At 39.5% G+C, this 10,327-nt stretch overlaps 3 protein-coding genes across 3 annotated transcripts; all 3 read left to right on the top strand.

Moving 5' to 3' along the window:
• Positions 1 to 120: 120 nt before the first annotated feature.
• LOC141813658 (eukaryotic translation initiation factor 3 subunit B-like) lies at positions 121 to 2,009 on the top strand. The gene is made up of 6 exons (XM_074701626.1): positions 121 to 147; positions 216 to 340; positions 437 to 635; positions 707 to 1,239; positions 1,332 to 1,440; positions 1,525 to 2,009. The coding sequence occupies exons 2-6, from the start codon at positions 258 to 260 to the stop codon at positions 1,858 to 1,860; spliced, it is 1,260 nt and encodes a 419-aa protein (XP_074557727.1). The 5' UTR covers positions 121 to 147; positions 216 to 257; the 3' UTR covers positions 1,861 to 2,009.
• A 1,471-nt stretch (positions 2,010 to 3,480) lies between these two features.
• On the top strand, positions 3,481 to 7,883 carry LOC141813444 (eukaryotic translation initiation factor 3 subunit B-like). Its single transcript, XM_074701411.1, has 12 exons — positions 3,481 to 3,648; positions 3,913 to 4,059; positions 4,142 to 4,382; positions 4,461 to 4,607; positions 5,551 to 5,679; positions 5,753 to 5,881; positions 5,946 to 6,029; positions 6,104 to 6,228; positions 6,325 to 6,523; positions 6,595 to 7,127; positions 7,220 to 7,328; positions 7,415 to 7,883. Exons 2-12 carry the CDS (start codon positions 3,938 to 3,940, stop codon positions 7,748 to 7,750), a joined length of 2,154 nt encoding a protein of 717 aa, XP_074557512.1. The 5' UTR covers positions 3,481 to 3,648; positions 3,913 to 3,937; the 3' UTR covers positions 7,751 to 7,883.
• Positions 7,884 to 9,556: 1,673 nt separating this feature from the next.
• Positions 9,557 to 10,108, top strand: LOC141812932 (uncharacterized). Its single transcript, XM_074700881.1, has 3 exons — positions 9,557 to 9,771; positions 9,849 to 10,003; positions 10,071 to 10,108. The coding sequence occupies exons 1-3, from the start codon at positions 9,557 to 9,559 to the stop codon at positions 10,106 to 10,108; spliced, it is 408 nt and encodes a 135-aa protein (XP_074556982.1).
• The last annotated feature ends 219 nt before the right edge of the window (positions 10,109 to 10,327 follow it).

Genomic DNA, 10,327 nt, shown 5'->3' with positions numbered 1-10,327 from the left:
CAGGTCATATTCATGTTTTACAAGTTTAGTTTGTTATGCAGGAATGCTAATAATTACTGCTAACAGGTAAGGCAAATTGATTTCTCTCCTGGTCAATACATCATAACATATAGCAGCCATGAGCCGAGCAAACCCCAGGATTCTCATGTAGGTAGTCAAAAGAGTTAATTCTCTGCTCCTTTTCTGGTCCTGCTTAATTTTTATTTTTACTGCAGAGAATTGTTATAAATATCTTTGATGTGAGGACTGGAAAATTGATGCTAGACTTTAAAGGAAATGCTGATGAGTTTGCCACTGGTGGAAGTGGTGGCGTCTCTGGAATTTCATGGCCTGTAATCAGGTGGTGTTTGAAATTTCATTTAATGTTTCTGATTTAATTTTAAATAGTGATGATATTGGTTCTTTTTCCCTTCACTTATTGGCATTAGTTTTTCAGGTGGGGTGGTGGTAGGGAAGACAAATATTTTGCTAGTATTGGGAAGAATGTCATTGCTGTTTATGAAACTGAAACATTTACTCCTGTCAATATAAAATCTATGAAGGTTGATAATGTCGTGGACTTCAGTTGGTCTCCCACTGATCCAATATTAGCTCTTTTTGTTCCAGAGCAAGGTGGTGGAAACCAGCCTGCCAGGGTATAGCAAAGCTTATCTTTCTATGTTTTCATAGTTGTGCTTTTAAACCGGTTGGTCATACTAATCAACAGGTGAGCCTTGTCCAAATACCTGGAAAAGAGGAGCTCAGGCAGAAGAATCTATTCAGCGTAAGCGACTGCAAAGTGTACTGGCAAAACAATGGAGAATATCTAGCTGTGAAGGTTGATAGGTACACGAAAACAAAGAAGAGCACCTACACTGGTTTTGAGCTTTTCCGTATAAAAGAAAGGGATATCCCGATTGAGGTTCTTGAACTGGATAATAAAAATGACAAAATTATTGCCTTCGCATGGGAGCCCAAGGGCCATAGATTTGCTGTTATCCACGGAGATGGTCCTCGGCCTGACATTAGCTTCTACTCGATGCGGACTAGTCAAAACACAGGCCGAGTTTCAAAACTCATGACTCTGAAATCAAAGCAGGCAAATGCACTCTATTGGTCCCCTGCTGGCCGTTACATATTGCTTGCTGGCTTGAAAGGTTTCAATGGCCAATTGGAGTTCTATAATGTCGATGAACTAGAGACTATGGCAACAGGGGAGCATTTTATGGCCACTGACATCGAATGGGATCCTACTGGCCGGTAAGTCTTATTAATTCCAGTAAACTATAGATGTTAAACATTCTTAATTTGTGTCTCAACCAGAACTTAAATATGCATATTACTGCTTGTAGATACATTGCCACCGCCGTCACATCAGTCCATGAGATGGAAAATGGATTCCACATTTGGTCCTTCAATGGAAAGCTGTTATACAGGATATCCAGGGATCATTTCTATCAGGTCAGGCGAAACTTCTTTTCCAAATGATATAAATTAATGGCATGGTGCTTCTTCAAATCTTATTATGTTTAAAAACTGAAACAGTTCTTGTGGCGTCCGAGGCCACCCTCCCTCATGACTGCCGAAAAGGAGGAAGAGATTGCTAAAAACTTGAAGAAGTACAGCAAGAAGTACGAAGCAGAGGACCAGGACGTCTCGATGCAGTTGAATGAGCAGGACCGAAAGAAGAGGAAGATGTTGCAGGATCAGTGGAATGAGTGGGTGGCTAAGTGGAAGCAGTGGCATGAAGAAGAGAGACAACTCAGGATACAGCTGAGGGATGGTGAAGCCAGCGACGAGAAGGAAGAGTACGCAGCAAAAGAAGTTGAAGTGGAAGAAGTACTTGATGTCTCGGAAGAGATTGTCCCGGACCAAGATTGATGTCTTGCTGCTAGCTATCTGATGTAGTTTCATCGATATTTTTGTACTGGATCTTATTTCTTTTTGTTACTGTATGCTTGGATGCTTTCTTGTCTCTTTTGTATATATAGTCAACGCATAAAATAGGATCAATCTTTCTTAAGGAAGTCAGCAGATGTTTAACAGAGAAAAAGTATATTAGATCATTGCAAATTCTCCGCCCACTGATATGTTCAATAAGTCTTAATTTATTCTAAGTGATTGGATTTATCGTTTCAATTGCTCTCTTTTTTACGTGCAATCTTTGATTAATTTTCACATCAGAACTTGCTAACCTTGCATTTAATGCTTCTTCATTTTCTATAAATGTAAACGTAGAGTCAAAAAAAAAGGATTAGCACAGTAACATTTCATATTTGGCTGTGTCATAAATTCCCCAGTTCATAAATTTCAATAGTTTATCGTGCAGGAGAATAAAAAGATGAGGCTCACAAACTGTTCCTAAATACAATGTTCATCACACTCCGAAGCAAAAGAAGAGGCAAGCAAAAGTGTGTGGAAATTAAAGGGAGCTTAATTAAGATAGATGACCATTTCTCTGAATTCATTCTCGAACTTTTTTTTTCTGAAAAAAAAACTTGGATTGAATTATTGCTTCATGCACAACGAGATGTACTGTCAAATCTGAAGTCTGTGCAGTACTCCATCGACAAAGCTTGAACAGGAACTGCTTTTATCTGCAGTCAGAAACTGCGACATTTCGACGCTGCAGTTGACCACGGCGAAGGAAAACATTGTCTCAGTTTCGTCGAGATTCGACCCTTGTCCACTTCTATAATTCTGCTTTGTCGTAACCAACTCAATTATGTCTTGAGACAAGTACTGCTTACTTCATGAATTTACATGCAGAGGAAGCTTCGACAATTGTAGATAAATTTCCAGCCAAGATAATCTCACGAAATGTTGCTAGGTCATCCCGTTGTAAACAATTAGACTGTTGTGAATTGATATATCCTGATTAATTAAGAAATTGACTAGCTCTTATTCGATTGACTCCGTGCATGCTCAATTGACTCGATACTCGACTGATTGATTCCATACTTGATTGACTATCCATTTAGAAAAAGATCCACTCCAATCGACTAAGTCTATTTGAATCAGCATTTCTGTCCATATAACTCCGCTCCATCTACTTGACGTCCCTCATTTCTCTCCGTGATAGTCATCTGACGGACATGGGGAGAAGGGAGAGGAGTGGAGTAGATGATCATGGAGAGAAGGGATTAATCGATCGAGGGCGGCCAAGTATACGAGGGATATTATTTTACCATAAAATGTGATATAAATAATTAATAAAGCTATTAAAATTAATTCACCATAAAATGTCCTATTATTTTAATATAGATACTCATATTTTCCTCCCTAATTTTTTTTTATCTCACCGCTCACAGTGTTTGAATTAAAAAAACATAGATATATTCATTAATATTTTTTTTACTTTTAAATATGTTTTTTTTTTATCGTTATAGTGTTATATAAGAGTCAAATTAAAGTTTGTGTTGTTTAAATTTTTTTAATAAGGCAAAAAAAAATATATTTATCATATAGATTTCTTTTGCTATTCATTTGCATGCTCCACGACTCATTTCGCCACGTAAGAAAACCTAATTGCGCATCCTCTTTCTCCCTTGTTAACCCTTCGGCGGCGGCGATTCTCGCTGCAGCCTACTGCGACGAGCGGCGCATCCTCTTCCTCCTTTGCGACGAGCGGAGATCTCAGCATCTACGAGAGTCGGCGTCGGCATCTCTGTAAGATCCCTATTTACCGGAACCCTAATCCACGTAGAAGAGGAAAAAAAGTTATTTCGTCGTTTTAGATCGATCTAGATCCTTCAGTATTTGCTGCAGCAAATTGTTTCTTGTCAGTTCTTTTACTTTGTTACTTCGACACTGATAACATCTGAACCTGGTTTATCTCCATGCGAAGATTGAATTAGCACGGAGAAGGGGATAACAATGTTGGTTGGTTCTTAATTATTGTGTGGCATTTGATCTTGTTGGATTTTTCTGCAGAAGGTTCTCCTCTTCCGTTTAGAAGATGGCAGAGGTTATTTCAATGGCAGATATAGAGGCATCTGCCGCACGCCTTGGTATTGATCTCTCTTCCATTAATCTGGATTCAATCCAACTCCCTCCGGGTGTGGATTTTGGGATCCAAAGGTGATGATCATAACCTTGCATGTTATGCTGATCCATTAGATTTTTTTTGGGTCCTTATTGATTGTGTGTTTTTATTCATCAGTGATGATGATGGAGATTTGTACCAAGATGATCCTTTGGAGTTTGAAGGAGGATTCGGAAACATTATCGTGGTTGACAATTTGCCAGTTGTGCCTCCGGAGAAATTTGAGAAATTGGAAGGTGTGGTTCGCAAAATATATGGTCAGATTGGGACAATTAGAGAAGGAGGAATCTGGATGCCAGTTAACTCAGAAACACAAAAGACTCTTGGGTATTGCTTCATTGAATACAACACGGCTCAGGTACTTTGTCCCTAGAGTAAGTCATGCTGAGCACTAGGTGGCATACTAAAATTTGCATTATTTTGCTTTTGATTTCAGGAAGCAGAGTTGGCACGAGAAAAAACAAGTGGATACAAATTAGATAAATCTCACATATTTGCTGTTAATGTATTGGATGATTTTGAAAAGTACATGAAGGTCCCAGAGGAGTGGAAAGCTTCTGAAATCAAACCATATGTGCCTGGGGTAAATTTTTTAATCTACTTTTTTGATTTCCTTTATCTCACTCTTTTGCCTGTTGGGTGTCTAAATAAGATCCTCAATGTAATAGTTGCAAACAATACCATATTCTTGGAAAAAAGAAAAAAAATTAAAAACCTATGACTTAATATATTTTCTCTAGTTTGAAGAATCTCGTCATCGCTTTGTAGCTCTTTGGGTTGTGTTATCTCACTCTTTGGCCTGTTGGGTGTCTAAATAAGATCCTCAATGTAATATTGGCAAACAATACCATATTTTTGGAAAAAAAATAAAAACCTATGACTGAATATATTTTCTCTAGTTTGAAGAATCTCGTCATCACTTTGTAGCTCTTTGGGTTGTGTTGTCTTTTGGGACTGACAGAATTTATGTAATAGAAAGGTTTTCTTTTTGTGCATTGGTGTTAAGGTAGATAGTTGTTTAAATACTTGTAATAATATATGCATTATGCAAATAAGACCTTTATTCTTGTTACTCGGTAACATTCTAACATCAGAGATCTACAATTGATTCTTAAGATTTAGGTAAGAGATTGATATATGCATTTTCCTATAACTGCAACTTAAATCAAGGACGTTTTACTGTTTATTCATTGATATGGAGCATTATAGTAAACTCTGTGCAAAGAATTGGTTTTTTTTAATGTAAACTGGTTTTGATTGTTTACACATATGACAAGGTTTCTTACCACAATGAACTTTAAGATTTCAGTCATGGGTCATTGTTCTCTGTAGATCTTTGGAAAATAGCTACCTGAGGAGATTTTTATTCATCTATATGTGTGATCTGATCTTTTTGAGTCTTTTGTTGGATTTACAGATACCAGGAGGAACTTATTTTGCATTGTAGTTTGTGTTTGGATTAGTTATCTAACATTGATTGGGATATACAAAGGGGTGGTTTGTGTTTAAAAATTCTTCTACTACAGGAGAACTTGCAGCAGTGGCTTACTGATGAGAAAGCCCGGGATCAATTCGTCATCCGTGCAGGTTCCAACACTGAAGTTTTCTGGAATGATCCCAGGCAATTAATGCCTGAACTCGTACATCAACGACAAGTAAGGAAATACCTGAACCCTGAAGCTTGTAGCTATTGTATGCAAAGTTAATCTTATGCCTCCTTTCTTGCAGTATTGGACTGAGAGCTTTGTCCAGTGGTCTCCTCTTGGAACCTACTTGGCCACTGTGCATAGGCAGGGTGCTGCTGTCTGGGGTGGTGCTTCTACGTTTAATCGCTTGATGAGATTTGCTCACCCTCAGGTCATATTCATGTTTTACAAGTTTAGTTGGTTATGCAGTTAATGCTAATAATTACTGCTAACAGGTAAGGCAAATTGATTTCTCTCCTGGCGAGAAGTACATCATAACATATAGCAGCCATGAGCCGAGCAACCCCCGGGATTCTCATGTAGGTAGTCAAAAGAGTTAATTCTCTGCTCCTTTTCTGGTCCTCCTTAATTTTTTTTTTAATTTTTACTGCAGAGAATTGTTATAAATATCTTTGATGTGAGGACTGGAAAATTGATGCGAGACTTTAAAGGAAATGTTGATGAGTTTACCACTGGTGGAAGTGGTGGCGTCTCTGGAATTTCATGGCCCGTATTCAGGTGGTGTTTGAAATTTCATTTAATTTTTCTGATTTAATTTTAAATAGTGATGATATTGGTTCTTTTTCCCTTCACTTATTGGCATTAGTTTTTCAGGTGGGGTGGTGGTAAGGAAGACAAATATTTTGCTAGAATTGGGAAGAATGTCATTGCTGTTTATGAAACTGAGACATTTGCTCTAGTCGATAAAAAATCTATGAAGGTTGATAATGTCGTGGACTTCAGTTGGTCTCCCACTGATCCAATATTAGCTCTTTTTGTTCCAGAGCAAGGTGGTGGTAACCAGCCTGCCCGGGTATAGCAAAGCTTATATTTATATGTTTTCATAGTTATGCTTTTAAACCGGTTGGTCATACTAATCAACAGGTGAGCCTTGTCCAAATACCTGGAAAAGAGGAGCTCAGGCAGAAGAATCTATTCAGCGTAAGCGACTGCAAAGTGTACTGGCAAAACAATGGAGAATATCTAGCTGTGAAGGTTGATAGGTACACAAAAACAAAGAAGAGCACCTACACTGGTTTTGAGCTTTTCCGTATAAAAGAAAGGGATATCCCGATTGAGGTTCTTGAATTGGATAATAAAAATGACAAAATTATAGCCTTCGCATGGGAGCCCAAGGGCCATAGATTTGCTGTTATCCATGGAGATGGTCCTCGGCCTGACATTAGCTTCTACTCGATGCGGACTAGTCAAAACACAGGCCGAGTTTCAAAACTCATGACTCTGAAATCGAAGCAGGCAAATGCACTCTATTGGTCTCCTGCTGGCCGTTACATATTGCTTGCTGGCTTGAAAGGTTTCAATGGCCAATTGGAGTTCTATAATGTCGATGAACTAGAGACTATGGCAACAGGGGAGCATTTTATGGCCACTGACATTGAATGGGATCCTACTGGCCGGTAAGTCTTATTAATTCCAGTAAACTATAGATGTTATACATTCTTAATTTGTGTCTCAACCAGAACTTAAATATGCATATTACTGCTTGTAGATACATTGCCACCGCTGTCACATCAGTCCATGAGATGGAAAATGGATTCCACATTTGGTCCTTCAATGGAAAGCTGTTATACCGGATATCCAGGGATCATTTCTATCAGGTCAGGCGAAACTTCTTTTCCAAATGATATGATTGATGACATGGTGCTTCTTCAAAAAATCTTATTATGTTTAATAATTGAAACAGTTCTTGTGGCGTCCGAGGCCACCCTCCCTCTTAACTGCCGAAAAGGAGGAAGAGATTGCTAAAAACCTGAAGAAGTACAGCAAGAAGTACGAAGCAGAGGATCAGGATGTCTCAATGCAGTTGAACGAGCAGGACCGAAAGAAGAGGAAGATGTTGCAGGATCAGTGGAATGAGTGGGTGGCCAAGTGGAAGCAGTGGCATGAAGAAGAGAGACAATTCAGGATACAGCTGAGGGATGGTGAAGCCAGCGACGAGGAGGAAGAGTACGAAGCAAAAGAAGTTGAAGTGGAAGAAGTACTTGATGTCTCGGAAGAGATTGTCCCGGACCAAGATTGATGTCTTGCTGCTAGCTATATATCTGATGTAGTTTCATCGATATTTTTGTACTGGATCTTATTTCTTTTTGTCGATGTACTGTGTGCTTGGATGCTTGTTTAGTCTCTAACTAGATTGTTGTTTCCAAACAGAATTGACTAGCACCGCATCACAAACTTCTCACGACTTTATTTATTATCAGAGAAAAAGTATATTAGATCATTGCAAATTCTCTGCTCAATGATGTTCAAGTGCTCTCATTTTTACGTGCAATCTTTGATTAATTTTCACATCTCAACTTCCTAACCTTGCATATAATGCTTCTTCATTTTCTACAAATGTAATCGTAGAGTTAAAAAAAAAAAAGGATTAGCACATAAACATTTCATATTTGGCTCTGTGTCATAAATTCCCCAGTTCATAAATTTCAATAGTTTATCGTGCAGGAGAAATTAAAAAAAAAAAAAAGATGAGGCTCAACAACTGTCCGTAAAATACAGTGTTCATCACACTCTGAAGCAAAAGATCAAGAGGCAAGCAAATGTGCGTGGAAATTAAAGGGAGCTCAATTAAGATAGATGACCATTTCTCTGAATTCATTCTCGATTTTTTTTTTCTGAAAAAAAAACTTGTACTGTCAATTCTGTACACTACTCCATCGACAAAGCTCTTGCAGAAAGATGCTCTTTATCTTCAGTCAGAAACTGAAGTCACTTTAGTGACCTGTGATGATATGTATCTGAAGTTCTCTCTTTAGTTTCCTCATCTGCAGGCGCAAAAATCTAGCCTTCTGATTCTCAATCACTGTTACTGGCCCGATCTGAACTTGGGGGCTTGATTTAATTTCCAATACTCAAATTGGAGTACCAGGAATGGTATTCCTAAAACTATAACTAGCACAGGTGCGTTTGCTAGCTAGGAAGAGGCAGCTGTGACGAGCTTTAAAATTAAAGCTACAGCATAACCTACCCTCCTCCATTATTTCATCCACACTCAGTTCAGATGTATCCTGTTTGGGGGTGGGTCATCCAAGCTACCATGGTGTTCAGATTTGGGGCAGTACTGATCACGTAGGCAAGAGGGTACATGACATGGCATGCATCCCCTACCCAAACTTGGCCCTGGAAATCATATCCTCTTGTCGCTACATATCTCATCTCATAATGAAAACTGTTGTTGGTTGTCGTTTTAGGTGCATCTCGTTTTAATATACAATCTTTCTCTTTGTTCGTTTGTACTAAAAGTTAGAGAAAGCTGGTACGGTCACAATACAAAGTAAAAGTTGAAGGTCATATGATAAGTTTTTTGGCTGGCAGTAGCTAATATAATGCCATCCCTCGACAAGAAGCAAAGCGAAAGCGGCGACGAGCTAAAGAGATCGTGCCGTGTGGATTTAATTTAATTTATTCTCTGCATGTGCATGCATGGCTTTACGCTTTAATCAAGGCTTTTATATATATATATATATTGACACACCAACTGTGTGGAAGTGAAACATACACACAAGCCACTAGTTACATTTTATATACACTTATATATACCTCCATGGACAAGACGGAGACAAAGGTGGAGGTGGTGTCGGGCGCCGCCGGAGATAAAGGAGCAGGAGGAGAATGTGGTGTCGACGGCGGCGCCGAAGACAAATGAGAAGGAGGAGAATCCGACCGAAGGTACCCACCTCATGATTACGATACGGAGAAGTACAAGAAAGTGGTCGACCTCATTAACGAGCATCGCGTGGACGAGCTCGTTGTGGTCGAGCTCATTAACGACGCCGCCCAAATTGTGGTCGACGAAGCGCGTCAAGTCAAACTGCCGTTAAACCTGATGGGCGACTCCGTGCTCCACGAGGTGATCGCCAGGAGGAAGACCGACCTGGCCGTCGCCATCATCGACCGCCTGAACTCCAACGAAGTCGACATGTTGCGCCTCAAGAACTACTACGGCGACACGCCGCTGCACATCGCGGCCGCGGTGGACGACAGCAAGGTGGTGGATGCCTTGTTAAAGAAGCACAAAAACCTCGCGAGCGAGAGGAACAGGTGTGTGCTAGCCATGCAGTCACTATTCACTTAGCTGCTGGCATGCAGCTACCTGATCATTCGACGTCGATTGATAGGAAAGGGGAGACGCCGCTGCACAAGGCGGTGCAGTGCGGCCACTTTGGCTTGTTCTTCAGCATCATCGACCGGCATGTTGACCGATCAATCGCCAACCATCGCACCGGCGACGGCTCCACCATCTTGCACTATGCCATCTTGAGCAATCACCCAAGTTCTCACACCACTCCTCTCCATGCTGCTTTTATTTATTTATTACTTCATGAATTATTTACGTGCAGACGAAGCTTTGGAGATTGCAAGTTTTTTCCAGAAATGATAATGGTGGCCTTTTTAAAAAAACCATCCGAGATTGGAATTTTCAAATCTCTTCTTTATAAGCTTAGTAAGCACATTTAACCCTCTAACTGTAGCACACATATATATAATTAACATATATATATATATATATATATATATATACTGAAAACTGGTGCAGTTTCTATTTATTTTATTTATTGTCTACAGTGACATATGTTTTGTATGTATTAATTAATTA

Source organism: Curcuma longa, chromosome 20, assembly GCF_044706935.1.
Source record: "Curcuma longa cultivar G26 ecotype Majalengka, Jawa Barat chromosome 20, ITB_CL_G26_1.1, whole genome shotgun sequence".
Taxonomy (NCBI): Eukaryota; Viridiplantae; Streptophyta; class Magnoliopsida; order Zingiberales; family Zingiberaceae; genus Curcuma; species Curcuma longa.
This window is presented reverse-complemented; position numbering and strand designations above follow the sequence as displayed.

What these genes read in the sequence shown, in the direction of transcription:
- LOC141812932 (XM_074700881.1), top strand. Translation starts at nt 9,557, where the DNA reads ATGGGCGACTCCGTGCTCCACGAGGTGATCGCCAGGAGGAAGACCGAC. An exon ending in CTCGCGAGCGAGAGGAACAG is followed by an intron (nt 9,772 to 9,848) that starts GTGTGTGCTAGC and finishes GTCGATTGATAG; the next exon opens with GAAAGGGGAGACGCCGCTGC. An exon ending in CATCTTGAGCAATCACCCAA is followed by an intron (nt 10,004 to 10,070) that starts GTTCTCACACCA and finishes ATTTACGTGCAG; the next exon opens with ACGAAGCTTTGGAGATTGCA.
- LOC141813658 (XM_074701626.1), top strand. Translation starts at nt 258, where the DNA reads ATGCTAGACTTTAAAGGAAATGCTGATGAGTTTGCCACTGGTGGAAGT. An exon ending in GAATGGGATCCTACTGGCCG is followed by an intron (nt 1,240 to 1,331) that starts GTAAGTCTTATT and finishes TACTGCTTGTAG; the next exon opens with ATACATTGCCACCGCCGTCA. An exon ending in CCAGGGATCATTTCTATCAG is followed by an intron (nt 1,441 to 1,524) that starts GTCAGGCGAAAC and finishes AAACTGAAACAG; the next exon opens with TTCTTGTGGCGTCCGAGGCC.
- LOC141813444 (XM_074701411.1), top strand. Translation starts at nt 3,938, where the DNA reads ATGGCAGAGGTTATTTCAATGGCAGATATAGAGGCATCTGCCGCACGC. An exon ending in TCAAACCATATGTGCCTGGG is followed by an intron (nt 4,608 to 5,550) that starts GTAAATTTTTTA and finishes CTTCTACTACAG; the next exon opens with GAGAACTTGCAGCAGTGGCT. An exon ending in CCAGGGATCATTTCTATCAG is followed by an intron (nt 7,329 to 7,414) that starts GTCAGGCGAAAC and finishes TAATTGAAACAG; the next exon opens with TTCTTGTGGCGTCCGAGGCC.